A 25,771-nucleotide genomic window follows, 5' to 3' on the forward strand; every position below is an offset into this window, starting at 1 on the left:
GCTGCCTATTGCAGATTCAGTCTTCCCAGCCTGGTGCAGGCCTACAGTTTTGTTTCTGGAGTCCTTTGACAGCTCTTTGGTCTTGGCCATAGTGGAGTTTGGAGTGTGACTGTTTGAGGTTGTGGACAGGTGTCTTTTATACTGATAACAGATGCCATTAATAAAGGAAATGAGTGGAGAACAGAGGAGCCTTTGTCCTCTAAAGAAGTTGTTACAGATCCAGAAATCTTTTGTAGGTGACCAAATACCTATTTTACAGAGGAATTTACCAATTAATTAATTAAAAATACCACAATGTGATTTTCTGGATTTCCCCCCTTATTATGTCTCTCATAGTTGAGGTATACCTATGATGAAAATTACAGGCCTCTCTCATCTTTTTAAGTGGGAGAACTTACACAATTGGTGGCTGACTAAATACTTTTTTGCCCCACTGTGCCGCATGTTGCTAGTGCTACTTTTGAACATTTCTGAAGGACCTCTGCTCCCTCATTTCCCTCATGTCTGTTTAGTTTTTTGCCTCTTTTGAGTTCGACTCAGATGATGGACATGTCGAGCAGCTTCACGCTCTTTGAATCCACCGCAGCACTTGAGTGTGTTGTGTTCTGCGTGCTGAGCAGATCTTAGGGCAGACACATGCTTTCTTCATCTTCTATAAGTGCTGCTGAGGCTGCTGATGTGTAAGAGGATGAGAGCTACAGAGTTAACAGAGGAAAGGGTATGTGTGTATATGTGTGTGTGTGTGTGTGTGTGTGTGTGTACACAAACTTTGACATAGTTTCTAAGACCTCAGGGAAGAGTTTGTGTAGAGGGAACTTCTGTACATCCTGAAATAAGGAGGGTTAAAGGCATCCTTATGGCAGCTGTTTATCTAAACCTGTTTATTTTGCACAACAAGGGAGAATAAATAAGGAAATGTGCCTGTGTGTGGGTTTTATTTACACCAATCAGGCCTAACATCATGACCACTGACAGGTGAAGTAAATCACAGTTTTATTAGGCAGCAACTGAACATTTTGTCCCTGAAGTTAATGTGTTGGAAGCAGAAAAGCAAACGGATTTGAGTGACTGTGAGAAGGGCCAGATTATGACCACAGACCAGTCAGAATACCAATACTGACCTATGTCCACTAACCCATGTCCACTGACTCATGTCCACTGACTCATGTCCACTGACTCATGTCCACTAACCCATGTCCACTAACCCATGTCCACTAACCCATGTCCACTTCCAAAGGTTTCTACAATGGTCATGTGAACAGCAAAACTCAACCACTGAGCAATGAGAAAAGGTGACCTGATCTAATTCATATTTTCATTGAGATCATGTTGATGTGAGGGAGTGTTTTACTGTCTCTGAGAAAGATCAGCGATATGTTTTTACTTATCATGTTCTGTGACTTTTGAAGAGGCTCCTTCAAAGACACTGGGATAAAGGGCTGGAAAACATTTATGCTTTAGAATGGGGGTTTCTTTCCTTTACCTACATAAAATGGGTAATAAATAACAAACAAACAAAAAATATATCACTATTGCCCTTTTGCCAATTAATCAGTTTAAACATTTATATCATTATTGGCCTAAAAATTAACAACAGGTGTGTCGTTTGTATTTTCAGACCTGGCAGCTAGTACTTGGTTAGAGCACCTTAGGTAGCCTCAGGTCTGCTTGTGAAAGATGCTTAAAGCTTAGCAACCCTCTCTTTTGAAAATTTCTTGCATTTTTTATTGCAGAATTGTTTAAGCTTAAACAGGTGGGTGTGCACAGACATTTTTAGCTCTCGGCAGAGGTCTTCTGTTCTGTTCAAGTCACAGAGTTCTTCTGAAGCTCTGCACCAGAGCTCAGTGTCTTGAGAAGAGGTGTGAATACTTACAGTATATAAATAGCATATTTACATCTTAAATAATACATACAATATACAAACAAACAATACAAAGTTTTTTGATGTAACGAGCAATCTAACGCGTCATGTTCGCCGTTAACAGGGTCAGTGGTTAAGGCTCTGAGTTGGAAGATCGGCGGTTTAAGCTCCAGATTCGCCAGGTTGCCGCTGTGGGGCCTTTGAGCCAAGGCCCTTAACCCTGTCTGCCTGACCCTGTGCTCTGACCCCTGCCTACTAACAAGAAGCTGGGATATGCAAAGAATTAAGCATTTTACTGCATATCGTACTGTGTATGACTGTGTACAGTATGTGACAAAAATTTTATTTGAATTTAAGTACTCAGTTATTTAGTTACTTTTTCAAAAATGTAATTTGTTATTTAGACAATTTATGTAATTCGTGAGCCAGACAGCAGTGATTCTCGTCCTACAAGCCCCGCCTTCGATAAACCGCCCTCCTCTGTTATTTCTGCAGTTATACCTGCTGTTTGACTACGCGAGGACAGACGTGCAGAAAGATGGAAACCTAATCACAGCGCCAAAACTCGCGGTGAATCATGATGAACCATACTTACGGCCACCGCATGAAACTGCGTAGCTGAGATAGGGGTATTAGTAGTTAACAGATTATGGTCCAAGCTTCACTGAGTGATGATGGTATAATAATTATAAAGGTCTTGACTAAAACAACATGAGCATGAGGAATCACAAGGAAGTTTTTATTTTTTGCAATGGAAAAGTACTCTAACTAGTTACTTTTATCAGAAAGTAATACCGTAATGTAACTGATTACTTTTATACTTTAAAAAGTAACGTCCCCCAACACTGGTCACAATTCAGTGTGATTGTGTAAAACTGTACAGAACTGTATCCTGTGTATCAGCCACTGCTACAGTAAGTATGTTAAAAGGGTTGTACATATGAGCACAGTATGAGTGTAAACTTTAAAGTTCAGTGATCAGTGTTCATGATAACCATGTTAGCCAGAATTGTGTGGAAGTGTGTGATAAAATGTAAAGACAGCACACTGATGGACAGCATAAATGTCCTTATTGCCTCACACACACTTTGATAAATGTTTGTGCTTGCATGAACCAGTTTTCTGCATGAGCCCTGCATTACACTGATTAATGGACATATGCAGAACATCATAAATTTAAAAGTACCTTCATCACACAATATGGCGGAATGTTATTTTCCAGTCTGGGACAGAACCTGACTATGACCCTCATTTCATAGAGTATGAAAAGTATTAACCTTTAAAGGCAGCTTGTCCTCATTGACTCATTGACGTAGTCCTTCCACCTTGAAAGTTGACAAGTGCAGTGTTTTCTCTGGTCAGTTTTCATTTATATAACGGCCGCTCGTTTAGTTGATTACATCCTTGCGCACGTCCTTGTAGGTGTAGAAGTATAAATATTGTTACAGTGGGTGAAAATGCATGTTCCATGTCAGTCCAACTCGTAGCTCATTTATCCTGGTGCAGTTCACTTCTTCACCTTTCACCTCATTTCTTCACTCGCCTCAGTACAAACGCAACACATGGTCTGGGTAATTAGGTCACATCATTGCGTGTACAGAATCACGGTCCAACTGGAGTGGAGTCTCGTGTCCTGTGTCCAGAACAGCCAGTGACTCTGAAGGAAAGTAAAGGTGTTAAAGTGTCACTGAGTGAGAGATTAAAGTCTTCTGAGTGAAAGTGAGAGTGAAGAAGTGATGCATCAGAAAAACAAATATAATTCAGTAGAGGGTTAAAGAGTTTAGCCTTTTTGAGTTAATGCTAAATAATATAGTGTTTGTTCACCCTCACATACATCTTCATGCCTTGTCTTAGTCTCTCCCTAGCTGAAGCAAAGGAAACGCACGTCTCAGTATTTTTAGCATCTTGCAAAGGTACACTAAAAATAATGAGTCAGAGCATATTAGTGGTCTTCATGGGCCTTTTTGCTTTTTTTTGGTGACTGCAAAAATATTTAATAAAATAAACTAATATAGTTTTTTCACAGTAAGTGATGTGATGCTCACATGGTCCAGATAGATAGAGAGAAGATAGATAGATATATAGCTAAATAGACAGATAGATAGATAGATAGATAGATAGATAGATAGATAGATAGATAGATAGATAGATAAATAAATAGACAGATAGATAGATAAATAAATAGACAGATAGATAGATAGATAGATAGATAGATAGATAGATAGATACTTGCTTGCTTACTTCATTGATCCAGAGAGATCAATTCCAGATATCCAGCAGCCATAGAGACAGTAACACAGAGGCAGGTTGTAGATGTGATTGCACACTGTATCTCTGTATATATAGGGTCATGTGGGGACTGATCAGAAGTTACTAGTGCAATGCTAAGAACAAAAAACTAAAATATATACATATAAGAAGCAAATAAATAACAAGTAATAAAAATTACAATCAGAGCCATCTTAAAGAATTGACTAATGCAGCAGTCACTCAGGACCCCATGCTGGTCATGCATCAGGTGAAATAATACCAAACAGATGTTAAAAAAAAATAAATAAAATAAAAAAAGGTACTTAGAATGCGAAAAAATAGTTGTTTTATTTATTGATTATTTTTTGTCATTAATTCAGAAAATCAAGGAAAGGGAAGAAAGCGGAAACTGCGGCTTAAATAACAAAAACATGTCTGATCAGTCAGAACGTGTTTGGCTACAGAGGCCTTCTACAGCTTAAAGTCGTACAGTACAGACAGACGCTGAGTCCGTGCCGCAGCCGACATTCATGCTAATCGAGTTTAACCTGCAAGAACAATCCAGTAAAATTTGCTGTCTTTAGCTGTCAAGTGCATAGCTATCCACGCTGCCTAGCTCTTAAAATATCAGACACACACAAACACAAACACACACACACACACACACACACACACACACAATGTTGTTCTACCCCATGAGGTCTCAGCTGAAGCCTCCAACCACTTAAGTATTGTTCTCTGCTGCTCACTAATTGACCATGGAAGGGAAACACTTTAATTAGTGCTGCTCTCTGAGGCTGTCTTTAATCCCATCACATTATTGCACTGAAGCAGGGTCACACACTGGGGGAGGACACTAACTGGTAACTAAATTTTTTTGGCCTACAGTAGATGCATTTCATTTCCATTTAGTTTCTTTAAATCTGTCTTAATGAAGCCTGGATCGCCTGTGGACGTTTTACCTTCATGGTGGTGGAGTTTGTCCTTAATGAAAAATGATCTCAATCCTCAGACTTTGCCTGGAGACAAAAAGACCAGGCTTCACTAACCCTAATGTCTCCTTCTTTCTTTCTATCTTCTTTCTTTCTAAGGTCTTCAGATTGCCTGTGTACGTCATTTACACAAAATTACATTTGTGCTTCAAATATTCAGAGCTGATCTGATCAAAGCGTCATCCTCTCCTCCTTTGCAAACATTTGGCCTCCTGTGTCCACCAATCAAGGCCAGAGCTTGGACCCTCTTATCTTTAATCAGCACCGCACAATGTAACTTACAGTAACGATGAGTCAGGAGGTTATCTGCTGATTAAACAGAGCGACGAGGGTGCCACGTCGGACCTTGTCTCATGAGAACTACATTTCATTTTTCTTCACCCACAATCCTATTTGGTGTTGTCAGACTGCATGGTGCTGATAAGCCCAACTATGTCTGATTTATGCTCTGTCTGTTTTTTAGACCTTAGATTTCGTTTACATCTCATCCACTGAGATTGATTAAAAGTGTCACATGCAATAAGTTATAGCATAAGTCTTAGCATGGCCAGTGGTGCGTGCGCACACACACACACATACACACACTCACTCTCATTTGGTTTAAAATTGCTTTTGCTCACAGCTTGCTGTAAAATTCTCGTAGAGATATTTCAGATCAGATCCATGCCATAATTTGTCAGAACTGTTTAGAGAAAGAAAATTAAAAGAAAATGTTTAAGCCAGTGTATCACAATGGTCATAAACACTAAACTGTTTTGTGATAAACCAAAGTAATAAATTGTTTTTGCCAGATGAGAATAAGATGAGGAAGTGCCTGGTTAGAAATTACTAGAAATTACAATAAATACAGTCATGTTCAAAATTTTTCACTTTTTTATGGTTTTATTTATATATATATATATATATATATTTTTTTTTTTTTTTTTAATAATGAAAATTATCTGATCATAGCAGGTCTCAGTTTTAGACAATTACAACATATAACTTTTTTCACTGTGTCAATATTTATTTAACTAAAATGAAGCCAAAACATGTGGGCGATACCAAGTACCCCGTTACTGCCTCCGCAGGCTGTAAGAAGGTAAGTTTCAGTAAGGTGCTGCTAATCATCAGTCCTTTATTAATTAATCATAAGCAGAGGTTTAGGCAGTTTGCCGGTCTGGAACATTCAGGTGTGTTAACACAATGCCAAGAGGTAAAGTCATTATTTGTTGCTGTGTTATAAAGCCATTTCCAAACAATTTTATAATTTTGGTATAACTTTCAATGAGAGATTTTTTTGTAATTGGAAAGCACTTAAGACAGTTGTCTTCCCAGGAGACCATGACAGCACGATTAAGAGATGACCGAACAGGTTTGTTTGGAATGTAAATCATCTGTCTAAAAAGAACAAGAAAGCACGACTGAGGTTTGCAAAACTGCATCCAAACAAAGCACGAGACTTCTGGAACAATTTACTATGGGCAGAAGACACCAAAGTGGAGTTTCAATTCTCAGCAACACGTTTAGAGAAAACCAAACAGCATTTTAGCAAAAAAAAAAAAAAAAACATGCCCATAGTCCAGCACAGCAGACGGAGGGGTGATGATTTGGGCTTGTTTTTATGGCCACAGAACCTGGGAACTTGCCAATCTTTAAGTCGACCATGAACTCCTCTGTATGTCAGAGTATTCTAGAGACAAATGTCAACTGAAGCATGATGATCTAAAGCACACCAGTACATCTACATTAGAATGGCTGAAAAGTAAAACAATCAAGGTTTTGGAATGGTCTAGTCAAAGTCCAGACCTCAACCCAACTGAAGTGCTGTGGCAGGACCTTAGGAGAGCAAATGCCAGAAAACCTCAATGAACTGAAGCAATGGTGTAAAGCAGAATGAACCAAAATTCCTCCACAATGTTGTGAGAGACTGATAAGGTTATAGAGGATGCAATTACTTCTGATTATTGCTGCTAAAGCTATTTATTAATAGGAGTACTTAGTATTGGGCAAATTTTTCTCAATGGTGGCTTAAATAGGTAAGCTCTGGGTTAGGGATCAGTAGGATGGGGGTTCAAGCCCTACCTGTAGTACCTTCAGTACAAAGTAAAAAACCAAAAGTCTTGGTGCTGCATTTGGTGAGTGTCAAGTAATGGGTTACACTGTGGCTGTATGAGTGAAGCATCATTGCATTTCTTTTTATTTCAAGACAAAATGTGTCTTCCTGATTCAAAGATCTGAATCAGGAAGACACATTTTCCCGAACAGTAGCTTTGTGGATATTTCAATACAAACCACAGGCTTATATCATTGCATTCTTTTCCCTCTCCACTGGAGTTCCCCCCACGTTGGTCTTGTCAAGTTCTCTCACACCAGCCAGCTCTTACCTTTATACCTTCAATGTGACGCAGATGAATCCACACACTCACAGAGTAATTAACAGGGGAGAGAGGTTGCGCTGCTTTTTTCTCTAAAAAACTTCAAGAACGAAATGATACAGCTTGTGACTGATGACTGTTTAAGCAATAACTTCTATATTGTATGTTATAACACAACCTCGCTCATTTCACATCATCTAGCTGTATTCATGTCTATTCACACACGCTTCAGATGTGTGTTTTAGTCTTGTGCAGTGTGTTAGTGTGTCTGCAGTTCCACTTCAGACGCTTAAGTTCACATGAGTCTTACGCAGGGAAAATAAATCTTAGCCCCTGCAGTGCACTGCTTTACACTCCTGCTACCTCTGCTCTTTTTATTGACCCTTGCCCGTTTGAGGCATAAACACAGAAATCTAACGCAATCACTCTTCAAACACACTTTACACACGCTGTGAACTCCCACTCAGTACATGTTTCAAGCCAAACACTCTGATTTCATCTGGATTCTGGATTTGATTCTGTGGCCAAAACTGAGTACATGAGGCGTAAACTGAGCCTTAGTTCCATCCAGACTCTATTTGAACACACAGGGTCCATGTGTGTATTAGATCAGGAGTTGTTTATCTACAATTCATCAGTATTATCTAGAGTTGGGGTAAAATTGATTCAGTTATGATTTATGATTATTTTGTCTGGTGGTTCATGTATTTGACCCAATGATCCCAAACTTGATTAAAATTGTATATTTCTATACATTAATGATGGAGATGAACTGGTTGATTGATTGCACGTGAATGGTGCTAAGCCGATCCACCTTAGATATAAACGTTTGTAGAATCGCAATTTTAATCGAATCAGCACAGGGGTGTTGTGATAATATTGTATCTTTTGATGCCTGTCCTTAATATTAGATGATTAACATGCTTGTGGATTTGGTGATGTTAGTCACCTATCCATCGATTAGTGGTGTATTCTTATGTTGTCTAGAATTAGTTGTGTATGCTGTGTTAGCCGTGTCTCAGTCTGTAACCTGCCTTGTCCCAGTCTGGCTTTGTGTTTTTAATAGGTTCTCTATTTAGAATGTCTATGGTGTTAAATTTATTTCTTTTATTTATGTAGTAAATTTCATTCTCGTTAGGATTTAGTTACAGTATTTGTACAATATACAGCTGTAGGCTATAGTTTTTCTGTATAATTTAGTTAGATGCTGTGTTGTCCAGGCTCTGTGTAAGTGTGTTATACTTATTAGCTGACACTGCGGTAGTGCTTGGCTATATTTGTCTTAATATGACACTGGAGACATTACTGAGAAATTATTGTAGAGTTGATGAAACTTTCTGGTCAGTTGTAAGATGAAGTGATGTTGAGCTTCAGTCTGCTGACGCCCCCTGGTGGAGGTTATAATGGAGCCCAGTGGAAGTGAATCACTCGCGGTACGTAGGTCATCAGCTCTAATCATTTGGTTGTATGTGTGTGTACATGTTGTTGGCTCTGGTGAGCAGGACTTAGTGTTTGTTGTGCTTATGATGGATGATGCCACCTCAGTGTGTGAAGGCAGATTTGTCACTGATGTGATGTCCCAGTCTCTCAAATGCTGATTCCTTCAGCATCGTCATGTAACGACTGAAAACACGTGAAAACTGATTGATGACTTTTGCGTTGAAAACTATGTTGCCTAAAGATTTCCTTTTATATTTTGTTAGTTTATTATGTTTTATCATGTATTGTTTTCTCAGTTTTTGTAAGATTGAGATAAAAATTGAGAAACGCTTATTTTAATGACGTTGTCGCTTCTCGTCTAATGGCTGTGTATGTTATGTTCTGTTTTTATAAATGCTGTCACATAGAGTACGTTCTTACCCAATACTCACCACATGAAGTATTAAACAGCTCCAACAAATTAGCATTTTAATCATGCTTTTAGGTAATGAATTCCAGCAGTACTCAATTAACACATTTCATCATGATAAATGGACATCACTGGCATTCGGGGGAAATCGTTATTTTGGGCACATCATTCCTGTCACATTTGTGATCCAATTAACGTTGTGGTCATTTTAATTAATGTGAGAGACAGGAGGCATACTTAAGGTCGACAACATGACGTAGGATGAAAAGGTGGATGGATACAGACCTTACTGAATAATAATGAACTGATATATGATTTCATGCCTTCCTTTATATGAAACATGCTGAAATGTTTCAGATCGGATATATTTTCTAATCAGGGTTTACCTACAGTACAGTGTGTCATCATGCAGCTTAATGGTTTCATCTTAAATATCAGTAATTTAACCTATATATACTGTATATAGCAAAACTGATTAGTTTTAATATGAATAATATTAGGCGTATTTGCTGGTTGTGATAATTGTTGTGTAACTGTTAACTCTTGTATAATAAACGCAGTCTGCATACGCACAAACAGTTTGCACCCACACCGATTAACATCATTTCTGACAGCGTGGGTTTTTGTTATGGCAGCGTTCCTCACAAAATCGTTCAGTCTGGGCTAATTCCCAGCATGGGGACAACAGTGTGCAGTTCTCTCTGTCACAAGATGTGCTTAATTATAAATGTCCTCATTAAGTCATAAAGTAGTAAAAATATTGTAAAGAAGGGAAAAAAAATCTGTGTTGAATCTCTTGTATATGTAATTAAAAACACAACTTTGTCACTGATTCCGCTTATTATTATTAACAAATATCCAATTAAATTCAGTAATATTCAGAATATGGATGCAAAATGAATAATAATAGTTACTGCTGTATTTTGTACAGATTGTAATAAACCTTTCCTTGTAATATAATTAAAATGGTTTCTCTATAAAAAGGTGTGATTTATAAATCAAATATTAAAAACCACTGAAGATTAAGATTTACTAAAGAGCGGTGAGCCTGTACATGAATTGAGGTGAATATACCTCGTTTACAAGCTGAGTGGAATGACTTTCCTATACTGTTTAAAATGTCCCAACATAACAAAGGTGCCGTAGTTGATGATCTACACTCATTGTCTATACAGCTTAATCCTGTGTGCAGGGTCACAGGCATCCTGGAGCCTATCTCAGGAGACTTAGGGCTCGAAGCAGGGTACACCCTGGATGGGGTGCCAATCCATCACAGGGCACACACTTACTCACACACTACGGGTTAATTTGGGAATGCCAATGAGCCTAATCTGCATGTATTTGGACTGTGGGCGGAAACTGGATTATGCAAAGGAAACCCACAAATTGCAGGGAGAAAATGTAAACTCCATGCACACAGACCAGAGGCAGGAATTAAAGCCGGACCCCGGAAGTGTGAGGCGACAATGCTAACCATAACACCACAATTCCGCCAGTTAATAATATATAATAAATAATAATAATTACAATACATTTTTTGGAAGATGTTTCTTCAGGATCAGTGACACCCAGAAACACCTGTAAATATAGTGATCTTGATCCAACCTGTTAAATAAAAAAAGAAAATCCAACAAACTAATGGAACTTATTAGTTCTGTAATCAGTTAAGAATCTGAATTGTCCTGCTTTGGTGTTAATATACGTACATGGGGATTGTGTATAGGCCCGTGTTCATACTGTACAGGTATCTACCATACAGGTGAAAATAAACACAGATGATTCTTAATGAACTTTACGTAGCCATAACATGGGGTACTAATAGGCAAATCATACATACTGTAGATATGCAACCTGTAAACTATCAGTATCAGCAGGCAGGAGGAGACTGAGCACTACTGCAGATCTCTCCTCATTATGCTTGAGCATGAGCCATGTACACGTTGTTAGTGTGCCTTATGACATGTGCAAGGTAATGTTTAGATCTCTGAATGATCCAAGAATTATCTCTGATCACACTTACCCATGATTATTTCTGACCTCATTTCTTCTGTGAAAGTTGTCGGTTCCACACTATCCTTCCTGGTTTTATTCAAGTGTTGGACAGTTCTTGTTAGTTCTTGTTTGCAGTTAATTTGTAAACCTACAGTACACACTACTTTGTGTATAAGTCATGTTGTTGCAAAGATTTACCATTAATAATCAATTGGGTAATACTTTAGATTAAGCTTCTTTTTAATCACTTAATTTAATATGCTAAGACATATAAGCCATTGACTTTAAAGTATATAAAAACAACAGACACTGAGTATTTATCTTGTTTGGATTAATAGTTAAGCAGTAAATTTTTGCATTAGTTTTCTTTACTGTAGCTCATAACAAGTCTACAGTAACAAACATAATCTACACTTTAATAATGATTTGTGGTTATTAACTGGCAAAATTAATTAGTACTAAGGCCAAGTAATATCTTTAATATTTATCTGACCTGAATTATTAACATTTAGGAACACTGTGTATTAAAATTCACTTTGTGGTAGTTTATTAGGACTTTAATTTTGAATTAAATAAACATTAGTCAGTAGAGGTGTGTTTTATTTACTTATAGTGCAGGTTTACGGTGTGTTCGTTGCCTATTGCAATAAACCATGTGAATTAAGGAAACACTAATGTAAAATGTCGGCATAACAGCTTTTATTCAGAGGCAAAGATAAATTATTCATTGGAACGAACAAACTTGCTATATGTTTGATGTCAAATCACTAATCAGCTCCAATACTCAACCCACTGATGTAATCAAACTTAATGCAAAATTCATGCTTCAGAGCGAACATAATTTATCAGCCTTTGATCAGTTCATGCTCTGTGTGATGTGAACTGATGTTAGATTGAGTTGAGGGACAAACACAGAATGGTAATGGATTAGCGATGAAGGATGTTTGGTCCAGAGTTGTGGTTTAGAGCTCAGTGTTTTTGCTGCAGAATGTAAAGGTATATCGATGGATTATGGAAGAAGACTTTTGTTGTTTAAGCTCAAAAGCCAAACAAATCACCCTAGCGCTTCAATGCTCCTTCAGAACCACCCTCCAAATTCATGGGTACACATTGCCACGGCTAGCTAGCTAACACACACGCACAGCTAGCTAACACTTATTACAAGAAACATGCCAGCTCACAAGCACGGCACCCCAGACACAACTAAGAAGTACAGAGAGTTAGCTGTTTAGATCTGATGTTAACTACTACTACTGTGTTCACTTTAATTTCACATCTTCTGCATTAATGACTGCTCATTGTAGCTGCAAATGTATTCATATACCCCTTGAACTTTTTTCTTATTTTGTAACGTTAAAAGCACAAACATAATTGTAATTTATTGGGATTTTATGTGATAGACCAACTAAAAGTGGCACATAATCGTTAAGTGGAAGGAAAATAATAAATGTTGTTTTTTTTTTTTAACAAATAAACACAGTGGAACCTCTGTTCAAAAACTCATTTCCTAAATTCTGGTCGATGCCCAATTTGGTCGTAGACCGGTTATATTTTTCCCATAGGAATACGTGTAAATAGAATTAGTTCGTTCTCCATCACTATGAACTATATTTAACTTTTGATGTATTTTGTTTATATCACACAATATAAAACAATGTATGAATTTACAAAAGGTGTACAGAAATAGAAACAGACCGTGATTAGAATCGTACACAGTACCTTTAACTGTAAACGATAGGGTAAATACTGCATGATAACTAACGATAGAAAAAACAGAGAAAGTGAAACTAATCATCAGAAGCAGAACACTAAAATACACACCTTAGCACCGAGGGTTATACAGGATATACTAAAATAACCGTGCTCTTAACTGTTACTCATATGTAACAAATTTATAGCAAAGAAATACATTTACCTAAATTAAAATAGCATTTGTTGTTTAATGAGACTCAATAGACTGTACCTGCTGTGTTTGATGCAATTCTGGTCAAACACACACAGCCGTGCTATATCCAGCACTACAGCACTCTCTCTTGTGTGATATTGCTTAATTATAATCACTTAAATTCACTAACAGTATCCCTCACTGATCACAGCGCCGCTAATAAAATGAGGTAATGTAATAGTCCTGATATAGTACTGTGTAAAGTCTAATAATTTTTCATTGCTGACGTCCGCAGACGAAAAATCTCTTCTTTCATTACATTTATACAAGAAATATGGTGTTGGAGAAATGTGGAGAAGCAGTTTAATTAGAAACAGGTTTGTATCCTGTGAGTGCTCCTGCGTTTGTGTAAATGTGAGTTTACTGACACGTTAATGAACTGAGGGGTTTTTACTTCTTTATATATCAGATGTTTTGTGTAAAAAGATATGATTTAGATTCAGGTTTATGTTGCATGACTCTGCATTGTTGTACTTTTATGCCAATGTTGCCAGAGAATTAGCTGCAAGAGTCTGGGATTGCTGTAAAGGAATTTAAACTTAAAGAGGATGTCTTCTCTACAACATGCACAGTGACTATGCTATGCTGTGTCGCTGCAGTGCTTTGTGTGTTTAACAATTAGAAGAAGGTCTTGTTGTTTTGGTGGAGTTTAATAAGTGATTTAGTGAAATTTATGCTTCAGCACTCGAGTTTTGCTGCTTGTGTCAAACATTTTCTCATCTGATACCATGCATTTTATACAATTTTCATTGACTTGCTGTTATAAGTGAGGAGCAGCAGCAGGTGTCAGAGCATCTTTTCCCAGAAGGACATTTGACTCCCTTTCAGATATGAATCTTCCTGCTTGGATATTTAATTACCACAGCAGTCATCCAGAGACGTTGACTTTGTCTTTCTTCTTGATCAGCCTGTTCCTGATTAATCGTGTTCCTAGATGAAAGTGCGTGTGTGATGGAGATTTAAAAGAAATCAGAATAAAATATTGTTTAAAAAATTAGTTTTCATGAATATGACTATTGACACCTGGCTCAGGTTTCTCCAGGACTCCCGACAATGTTTCCGCTGTGCACACCTTTACACTCAGATTCACCACATAAAAGCAGCAAAAAATTTTTTACTTTCCCAAACTCAGTTCTGTGTTCAAAACAATCTGCAAGGTTCATTTATTCTGCATCATCATGTTTTTTTTCTGCTTGAGTTTAAAAATATATTTTCTCATATATGTGTATTTTGGCATTAGATTAAGTGTTGCACACAATTAAAATATATTCAACATATATTTTTCTATTATTTTAAACCATATACACTGAAATAAACAAAACATTTTTCAGGACTCTGCCACATAAAACAGTACAGAGATTTTTTACGAGGAGTGAAAGAGCGAAACACAAAACCAGTTTAAAGGTTTTTTTGTGCCACTCCTCAACACAATTCCTTGTCAGCCACAAACAGAGTGGAACATTTGCATTTTTAACACATACTTTGCTTCCCGCCATCCATTTTGCACCGCACACAAGCCCTACAGCCGCATGGTGCTACTTTACTGACATCTGGGTTTCCAGGGTTTGCTGGAACTGCAACATGGTCATACATTGGATTTGCAGATTTTGTGGAAACATTGCACAGCTGTACAACAACCTCTTTTACTACTGAGTGGCACTACGGTATATAACTGTAGACTGATGCCTCAGGCCTTAGTTTATTCTCTCAAGGATTAATGAGCCGCAGTTCGAAAAAACTAATTCATCATCACACTACCAAATTTACAGTATAAATGTAGAAATTAAATTAGATTAAATCTTATTAGGTTTAGTTCACTTATTTAGGCAAAGTAAATGTTAACACACTGAGCCTTTAGATTTTATCATGTGTAATTAGAAAAGCTAAACATGTAGGGTTTTGTGTCATCTTATATTTTGTGTTCTTTAAATTTGTAAACAGGGTGCTCTATTCTGTATTGTTTTCGGTGAACTTGAGCGCTTTAGAAAATTAACTGAAACTCCGTGTATACTCGCCTCACAGACACGATAAATATATGCTTATAGAAAGCAAAATGTCTGCTTTAATATAAACTAATGGGGAACAAATTTAAGATTATGTAATTCGTATGAAACGTAAATTATAGGCGCATTCCACTGCTGTGAAGATGAATTTCTTTGGTTTCGGCTGATGAAGGTAATCATGTCATAAACGGAGACTATTTTTACAAGAATAATTAAATGTAAGATGTGGGAGTGGGGGCTCAGGCGGCTAAGGCTGTAGGATGTTGGTCCGAGGATCCATGTTGTGCCGCGCCGTCAGTGAGTTGCCCCACTATACCACTCAGCCACTTCCCTTTTGAGAGATTTAAATTTAACGTTTTGTTAAATATTGTTATAACGCTGGTTAGGCAATGTTTTTCGAGAAAAGAAATGAAATGTGTCTTTATTTTATTTCCTCCTTAGGGCTTTGTGACAGACCCACATTTGGCGTTGACCCTGCCGTCTGATGCCAAACCAGTGAAAGCGAAAGTGGAGGATTCTGTAGCCCCAGCCACAACCGAGGAGCTGTCGATCAGGATAGGTAGAGGAGGAGCTCACTCAGGCAAGCCTCCTTTCATAAACCTATCTTCTGCCATCTCAGCTAAATCTAAACACATGTACCTGAAACCCCCAAGAGAGGCAATTTAAACAGTTCATAACAGCACTGCACTTCTCTGATGGCTTTCTGTTCGGGTATATCTGCTGAAATTTACTCACCTTTCAGATGTTTTAATCAGTCGTCTCTCTGCTTCATTCTGTTTGAACTTACTATTGAGTTATAGCTTTGTTTTTAACTTTCATGCTTTCAGCACATTGTCCCTACACCTGACATTCTGTGCAGCTGGTGATATACAGTACCATGTATTGTTTAGGACTAGTGACTCAGTTTTAAATTGAAAATAAGTGAGGAACTTGTCTTACTGTGATGGTTCTAACAGAAAATTCATGTTTGAATTGTACGATCTGAGATTAAAAAGGTTTAACATAATAAAAGAAAGTAAAAAAGCTAATTAGTGCTTAAAAAATGCAGACCTGCTGTGCCTGAGCATTAATGCAGTACAGAAAAAGCTTATGTTTATGAAAGAGAAATGTTTTCTAGGCCTTTTCTAGGCTGTTATCGGTTACTCTAATTTCCTGAGTATCCATATCTGTCTAATTAATAGCATCAAATGAATTAAAGAAACTGCTTTGTTTTCCCCTGGTCTGATAAAAATTACTTCATTTGTCTGGTTTGGCTTTTCATTGTCAGTTTGCTGTCAATAATCTCAGATCAGTCAGGTGTGAAAAAATGTGTTTGAATAGGACAAATTTGTAACACACTGTTTTTAAAGAGGCAGGGAAGTGAATTCAGTTCCCTTTTAAAGGCTACACTCGATGCTGCGTGGAAAAGCTATGGGAACATCTTTCTGTGTTGCCGGTTGTGAAGCATGTGTGTATCAAACACGCCAAATGTTGGTATATATAACCTCGGTCAGGTGACATCATCTGATGAAGCGCACCTGCAGGTTATAAATAGGAGTGAACCGAAAACATTCCTCAGATCTTTTTGTCTTCAAGGACCGTATTGTGATATTGCGTGTGATGTGTGCAAGCGAATTTAAAAGTATTAACTCATTAAGATGGTGGAGTTTGTTTGGGGCACAGACGGGAATCCCCCCTTTTCTCTCGCGTCCTCGCCGGATCAGGAAGTTTTCCGTCCACTTCTCAAGCGCGCTCCGGCGCTTCTTGTGAATCGATAGTAAAGTCTTACTTTCGCTTCCGCAGGTAAGTAATGGATGCGTTTGAGCGATCGCGTTTCGTATTTGGGGGATTTCCCCAAGCGCTAAAAAAGAAAAAAGAAAAAAAAAGACAACAGATTTCTGTCGGATAAACGACGCTTTCTCTCTCCCTTCTTTCTTGGCAATCTTCATGACGAGTTAACTCGGAATTGCCTTATTCATCCTGTGTTTTTATGCCATCATCTTCGATTTATTCGAATATTGTTGATGCAAGGCGCGGTTATATGATGATGTTCCAAATATTAAGACACTTGGGGCTATCTCTCCTGGGACATCATCCTCCCTGAAAGAGCATACACTCCCCACCAAGCCGTGTAGACTGACATCTTCCCTGGTAGATGCACACCAGGGCGGTTTTGCAAGCTTACCAGGCTGACCTGCTGAAAGACTTGAGCATTGGCTGGGCTCTACAAAGTCGATCCTGGAATTACGCTGAGCCACAGACCTGTCTTTTTGTGCAACAAAGAAGATGGCAGTGCTATCGGCTGTTTTATGGCTGCGATGGTGTTCAAGGTTTAAGGTTCAAGGTGATCAAGGGTAAGGATCGTGCATTCCTCCTTGATGCCCTCATCTCGCCCTCTGGCCTGTTTGGCGACGCTGCTAACGTCGCCACTAGGTTCGGTAGGCGAAATCATATGAACAAGCCTTTGGGAAAGTCCTTCCCCGCCGTGCTCAAGGGTCAGGACTGTCGGCCACCCAGCTCCGACCGGGTCTGACTCTCGCGAGGCGTGAAGCACAGAAATAGAGCATTATGAGCCACGCACCCCCTCGTAAGACTGGGGAGCAGCGCGCCACGCTTTGCAATCTGCCTCAAAGAAGTCAGACCTACATACTGTCTTCTTCACAAAGAAGAAGTCCTAAGGCCTATTCGTCCAGGACCGTTGGGGTGGCTCCCATGGTTCTCCCTCGCACCCCCAGGAGGTCGGTGTTTCGGACAACAACTCCAAGAAATGTAAGTTTTTTGGTTTTCTCCTGCCATGAGTTCCTGTCCCACAGCGCAATGTACATTATAGCTAAAGCCATTGGATTATTCAAGGGCCAATCCCTGGAGACAAATACAGGTTACATGCCAGGTGGCTTCATACCCTTTCCATGTGGTTTCTGACTTTGAGTCCCACTCTACGTGCGTTTTGTCGTTGCTAACGACAGATGCTTTCCTCACGGGCTGGGGTGCGGTCTTAGATTGCCGTCCAGCCCAAGGGAGCTGAAGAGGCCCTTTTTTTGCATGGCACATCAGTTGCCCCGAACTGATGGTTTTACTTTGGTCCTTAAGCCCTTATTAAGGCTACCATTCCCTAGTGCGAGTGGACGACACTAGGGTAGTCTCGCTTGAATAAGCTAGCGCACGAGGTTCTGCTTTGGGCACAGGGCGAGTCCCTGTCCCTCAGGGCAATGTACATTCTGGCTCATATTTGGCAGAGCGGACTGTGCTGCGCCGCTTTAATAAGCTAGCGCACCAGGTTCGGCTTTGGGCACAGGACAAGTTTCTGTCCCTCAAGGCGATTTACACTCCAGGGCACATGGAGTTGGAGCCCTGGAACCTTTACCCACTAGAAGAACTTATGCCCTCAAGGAGAGGGTATTTGGAAGTGGGGCATGGCGAAACCTGTAGACCCCGTCCACTGCGGAATTGTGTCAGTGCTGGAGTTCTGCAAGAAGTTTCCTCGGGCTTATGCCCTAGTACCCTCAGAATGTACATAGCCGCTATTTGGCCTTGTCATGTTCTGACTGATGGAGTCGGGCTGACACCCCTTCCAAACCACTAGAGACTGGGATCTGACCCTCAAGATGTTTTTTCTTATAATTACTTTTGGAGATCTGCAGGCTTCCCATCCTGCCTAGACTTTGCCCCTGGGCTAGTCAGAGCTATTTAGCATCCTCACCAGAACTATTTTCAGTCTTGACCATGCACCCAGTTTTCCTCGAAGCCTTCTGTCCTTTGCCTTTTACAGCTCCGGAGCAGGATAGGTTTCACTTACTGTCTTCAGTACGCACTCTTCATATTTACGTCCACCGCACTAGCCAGTGGCGTAAGTCAGAGCAGCCGTTTTATCACATTGGTGAGAGATGCTATTGCCCTAGCCTACGAAGTGCGTGGTCACACTTCGCTTCGAGGAATCAGGGCTCACCCGACCAGGGGGATTGCCTCATCTATTGCGCAAGAGGTGTTCCCCTGCAGCAAGTGTGTGATGCGACAGGTTGGTTTTCTCCGCACACATTTTTGAGATTCTATAGTCTGGACGTTCATGCTACTCCGGGCTCACGGGCCCTCGAGTCAGCCTCTCAGAGATTGTTCTGAGACCTCCTCGGCGCACATGCTACACAACTTTGGGGTCCAGACACTTGCAGTGCGGCGGCGTTGGTATTCTCGTTCCCATAGCTTTTTTACACAGCATCGAGTGTAGCCTTTGAAAGGGAATGTCTCGGGTTACTTTGCTTTAACTCTGTTCCCTGAAAAGGCGGGAACAAGATGCTGCGCTCCAATGCCACACTGCCTACGTAACTGGACGTCTTTTCAGACAAAACTGATCTGAGGAATGTTTCTGGTTCACTCCTATTTATAACCTGCAGATGCGCTTTATCAGATGACGTCACCTGACCGAGGTTATATATGGCAAAATTTGACGTGTTTGATACACACATGCTTCACAACCGGCAACACAGAAAGATGTTCCCATTTCAACTTTTACATGCAGCACCTCGTTCCCACCTTTTCAGGAAACAGGGTTACAGCAAAGTAACTCGAGACGTTTTCTGTTATTGGAAGGAGCTTGTGGCCGATCAGCCATAACATTAAAACCACCAACAGGTGAAGTGATGGGATTTCAGTCAACAAGTGAGCATTCAGTTCGTGACGAAAAATGGGCAAGCATAAGGATCTGAGGAGGATGACAAGGGCACAAATTTGATGACTAATCAACTGTCTAATGTTCGCGGTCTGGTGTGTAGCTGTAGACTGGACAGCGTGCCCATGCTGACTCGTGTCCACCTTAGAAAGAGTCTACAGTGGGTACAGTTATGATACAACTTTACCGTAAGATATAGTAGAATGTGACCCAGTCTAATGAATCATGTTTTTTTTTTTTTTTTTTTTTTTACACTGTGTGGAGGCTAGGTGTGTGCGTATGTTTGTAGAAGTAATAGCACCAGGATTCACTGTGGGAAGAAGGCAAGCCAGCTGAGACAGTGTAATATTTTGGGCGATGTTCTGCTGGGAAACCATTCATTGACACGTACCACCTCCCTAAACATTGTTGCTCACCAAGGACACGGTTTTCTTTTATGATACTGTGTTCTCTGAAGGCAGTGGTCTCTTTTAGCAGAAATGCACCCTCTGATGCACCATAACACACTTCAAACATCGTTCAGAAAAACAACAAGGAGTTCCTTGGTCTTGAAGTTTTCCAGATCTTAGTCTGATTGATCATCTGTGGGATGTAGTGGACAAACAGGTCCAGTCCATGAAGGACTTATCTCACATTTTACAGGACTTAAAGGATGTGCTGATTAGTGTACATATAGCCAAAATATCAGGATTGACTATCGAGTGGATTTCTAGGTAGAGTTAAGTGCGGCCCCATGGCTCTAACTATTGTTTGTCTTCTTATAAATTGCTGTGTACACCTTGTAGGTATAAGACTTAAAAATAATTATATTCAACAACAGCACAGATAATAATATTAATAATAATACCAACAACAACAACAATATAATACCTCCTAGATTATACTGTATATTGCCGATTGTCCATATTAATTTACACTGATTAGCCGCAACTCAAACACCACCACCAGGTAAACTAAGAAGCACTGATGTGGTAAACCAGTAAACTGGGGACAGGGTCATGGGCACCCAAGGCTGCCCATCTCGATCACACAGAAAAGCCAATGCAGAACAAATTGCTGAAAAAAAAAAAAAAAAAGAATGCTGGTATGGAGATTGGCAGCTAAAGAATTAAGGTAGTTGATCCGGCTCCCAAACTCCCCAGAATCCTAATGTACTGTATGACTCTATTATTATTAATATTATTATTATTATGATTATTATTATTATAGTCAAGACATGAAAAATATCAGGGGCTGACTATTTAGTATGCACAGTTTATCAGGTTAAGTGTGACAATGTACCCTTTATGTTAATAATAAAATGCTTTTCCTAAAGATGTAATAATTTTTCTATTTTTTTCTTATATTTAAGAATTTTTCCATGTTAAGTTTACACACCCTGCATGTAAACCTGTGTAAAAAAATAAGGACGGAAATCTAAGTTAAATATGAGCTACACCTGACTTGATTTATGAGATTAATTTTCGAAATGTTATCTTTTGTGCTGGTGTGTGTACACGATGATGGAAAGAATCTTTGGCGTGCTTTATGCTGATTGTTCTGGTTTCTGATTGATCTTCTCTGCTTCTCTGAGATCTGTTTGGGTGATCACTGTGCTTTAGAGGATATACGCAACTTTTTCTAATCATCTCAATTTGGGTTTATTTTCTTGTAGCCATCAGAGACATCATCATTAAATTTGCAGGTGATTAGACAGGAGACTAGATGGTGGAAGTGTGGTATATGAACATGGATGGTTAGTGTTGCCTTTTATAATTCGTATTAAAGTCAGTCTTGTTAAATAAAAAAAAATGTTTTAAACATTACACTTGGCTGACACGATAATAGTGATGATGATTATGGTGTTAAGCTTCTTGTTGCCGTGGTAACTTTGCAGGATACCTCGCTACCAGCCATGCTTTAGGGCTGTTACAGTGTCAGAGTTTGTCATGGTGTTTGATTGGACAATTACATCAGCACAGACTTTTTAAAATTATAGAAATGTACTTTGATATTTTATTTCCACATGACAGTGTCAAAAGCACTGCTAAAAGATTGACAAAGGTTATTTAAAATAAACCCCAGTATATAAAAAAATATATTTCCTGTCTTTGAACAGCTTGGTAAATTTAGTAATAACTGGTGATTGGCATAATCTGCATATCTTTGGACTGTGGGAGCGAACTGGAGTAACCAGAGAAAAACACATCATACATGTGGAGACCATTCAAACTCCATGCACACAGAGGCGGGAATCGAACCCTCGACCCACAGTGCCACAGTGACGCCTACTTGATGTGTAACAAAGTATAATATAATCATTGTTCTAGTAAGGATCCTGTAAGGAAAGGCATTTTAGAAATATTAATAGAAAGACACCTGACTACGTTTAATACACACACACACACACACACACACACACACACACAAACACACATGCGCGTGCGTGCGCTCACATATACACAAACACACACACACACACACACACTCACAAAAGCATCAGAAAATAAACCTGATACCCAATCACAGACAGAGAGGTGAGTTACTCACCTCTCTGTCTGCAGGTCCACTCGACTGCGTCCCCTCCTGCCACAGATCTTTACAAAAGAAAAAATGTATAATAGCGTATCATCTTGTATAAAATGTTTGGTAATTGTTGCAATTTAACAGAAATTAAACACCTTGGAAAGTTCTGTCATGGAACAAGATGGATTATAAGACAGTTCAGAAGGTCTTTCTGTGGCACCAGGCAGGATGTTTTCCAGCTGAAGTTTATTTTTGCAAAAGCAGCAGGTGAAGAGTGACTCACGGCTAAATGCAAACTGCTTCATCATTCCAGAAACACCATCATCTGGTCCAGTGGCAATCCTAGGCTGGCTGGATATCTTTTTTTACTTAAGTAGGATGTGTGTTTTTTTTGTGTGTGTGTTCGTGATTGCCATCGGGAGATGTAAACAGTACATACAGAAGCTGTCGCTCATCCAGAAAGTAAAACACAGCAGTGACCTGAAGGCTCAGCTGAGATAGAGACTGATCAGCAGTGTGTTAAATTATTTAATCATTTTAACGTCCAGTTCACTGCACAGGCCTTATATAGAATTAATAGACACAGTGGGATGTTCTGTCCTACACTGTCCTGTACGAGAATTCCCTTTAATCTGTTTTTGGGTGGAGCTTGACTCACTGTGAAATGCCAGCCAGTCCTAGAACATGAATGTGGGACATGAAACCGTGAAACAGTTAAACACCATGTCAATGTCTCATGGCACTGAATTGGTGAGATGGAATGGTCCAGAAGCTCCTCACCCTCCAAGCTCTGATCTGACCTGCCATTATGGTTTTAGAAGCAACCATATATTTCCACTTTTGTCTCCATCGTTATTGCTTGCCACTTCTAGCAGTACCAGCATCATCACCGCTTCTTTTATGCTTGCTTCCAGACCTCCTGGGTTGCGTGCAGGTGACAATGTGCGTCTGACATGTCAACTAACTTCTGCGATGTGCGTATCTTCGCAAGCTCGAATGCTTGTATGTAGGGGACTAACTGTATACATTATACCACTACCAGCAAGCCACTGTTGTGTTAAATGTCCTGCATTTTCTGAACCCAAAATGCCAACATACTCCTTGAATGCACACACAAAGGGGACCTCGCACTGGATTTGTGAGTTTTGTGTGAATTAGCAAACACAAGCGATGACAGCATGTTTAGAGTGTCTTCTTTATAGCACCGGCTCTGTGTGCATATGAAACACAGAGAGAGAGAGAGAGAGAGAGAGAGAGAGAGAGAAAGATTATAAATATTTCTATTGGAAACTCGAGAATGGAAGGACATTGCCATTTGCCGTCTAGCAATCAGCAAAGCTAGTTATCTCTCTGATTAAACACTGCCTACTCTGTTTCCTTGGAGAGGACATGTCCACTAGACTCTGTGTTGTTGTAGTCACACTGGGGCAAAAACAAAAATGGCCCATGGTTCTTTTTGCCACAAAAGTAAACCCACTTGTTAGAAACCCATCAGAAGGCCTCAGTATTTATTCTGCATAAATAGTCCAGTCCTGTAGGTAATGCTATTAAAATTTCATGACTGTTTCCATGACTACAGGAAGATGCAGAGTGCTGCAAAGTGCCAACGGCAGAAACTACTGTACGATGTACTCATGGTAAACGTGTTTAACAACAACTATATGAACAAAAGTATTTGGATAAAACCTGCATTGACATTATATACAAATACATATACTTCAATATGGAGTCGGTCTCCCTTTTGCAGATATAACAACTTCCACTCTTCTTGGGAGGCAGATTTTGGAGTGTTGGTTTGTGAATTTGAGTCCATTCATTCTGTAGAGCATTTATGAGATCAGGCACTGATATTGGACGAGAAGGCCTGGCTCGCAATCTCAATTCCAGTTCATCCCAAAGGTGTTCGATGGGGTTGAGGTCAGGACTGTGCTTGGGCCAGTCAGGTTCTTCTACACAGAACTCATCAAACCATGTCCTTATAGTCCTTGCTATGTGCATTGGAGCACCGTCATTTTGGAGTAGAAAAGGGCCTTCAACAAACTGTTGCCACATAGTCGGAAGCAGAGCATGCTGAAGCATTAAGATTGACCCTTACTGGGGATAAGGGGCCTGATTGAAACAAATACTTTTGTCCATACTGTATAGTGTATGTCAAAAAGCAAGTGGTATGAAGCTAAGTCTACTGGTACTCTCCAAGTTGCTGTTTTGTGCTAGAAAGCTTGGTTGTTTGTATTAGCAAGCTAGTTGGGTAATCTTACACTTGTGGCTATGTATGAGAAGGCCTTAACATACGAACTCGCAGTCCAACAAACATTGTGTAGCTGCTTGGGTGCTAACACAATTGGCTACACATATTTATAACACATATTATTCCAGTACAATGTTCTTTGGAATCGTGCCATAGGTTGAATGATTCATGTTAAAAGATCGAGCAATGTCTGCCATCTTTTCCTCTCACTCCAGTCTCTCAATTATTTTTATTTTTGTCTTCATCGTTATTGCTTGGCGTTTTGTTAGCAGTACCAGCTTCATCGCTGCTGCTTTTACTCTTGCACATGACACTTTACACGGACATGTGATGTAACTTTCGCGATTGAACATGCACAAACACTTGTTTGTATCAAAACTCGAATGTTCATATGTATGAGACTTACATACTGTACGCATGTAAGTCCCATACTTATGCATAAGACATGTCTTTTTTAAAGAACTGATTGGTTTATGCACTAAACGAAGTTACAGTAGGTAGTGGTGTTGCAATGTACAATGTTAACCATTTAAAAATACTGTTTTATAACAATGCTATAGGGCTTGAGAGTAGCTTATTTCCTTTTAAAGCTAAAGAATGGAAGTGAGAGACAGAGGGACGTGTAGACATTCAACTATCACATGTTGCTGTCACAGTAGTGTGAAGTTAAAAAATATCATTAGTCTAATTAAAGTTAAACTTATTAAGTCAGGAATTATGTGCAAGTGATCCACTAAAATAAATTTACAGAGAAATAAAATGACGAGTACAAATATTTTTAAAGCAGCACAGTGGCTTATTGGTTAGCACTCTTGTCTTGCACCTCCAGGGTCGAGGGTTTGATTTCCGTCTCTGTGTGCATGGAGTTTGCATGTTCTCCCTGTGCTTGGTGGGATCCCTCAGGGTACTCCGGTTTTCTCCCACAGTCCAAAGACATGCAGATTAGGTTCATTGGTGTTCCCAAATTGCCTGTAGTGTGTGATTAAGTGTGTGTGTGTGTCATGTGATGAATTGGCACCCCTTCCATGGTGTACCCCGCCTTGTGCCTTGATAGGCTCCTGGATAGGCCACACACCCCCGCGACCCTGAATACAGGATGCTGTATAGACGATAAGAGTGAGAGGGAC

The 25,771-nt window shown here is 39.5% G+C and overlaps 1 protein-coding gene across 2 annotated transcripts in view; it reads left to right on the top strand.

Annotated features, from left to right (window-relative positions):
* LOC128541214 (zinc transporter ZIP11) overlaps positions 1–25,771 on the top strand; it is a 127,563-nt gene that overhangs the window by 56,046 nt on the left and 45,746 nt on the right. The window contains exon 5 of one of the 2 annotated variants that reach the window (XM_053511532.1): positions 15,691–15,829. In XM_053511532.1, the coding sequence (XP_053367507.1) occupies positions 15,691–15,829 (139 nt within the window). The remainder of the gene's footprint in view (positions 1–15,690; positions 15,830–25,771) is intronic. The other variant, XM_053511533.1, reaches the window with a different exon arrangement.

This window comes from Clarias gariepinus, chromosome 14 (genome assembly GCF_024256425.1).
Source record: "Clarias gariepinus isolate MV-2021 ecotype Netherlands chromosome 14, CGAR_prim_01v2, whole genome shotgun sequence".
Taxonomy (NCBI): domain Eukaryota; kingdom Metazoa; phylum Chordata; class Actinopteri; order Siluriformes; family Clariidae; genus Clarias; species Clarias gariepinus.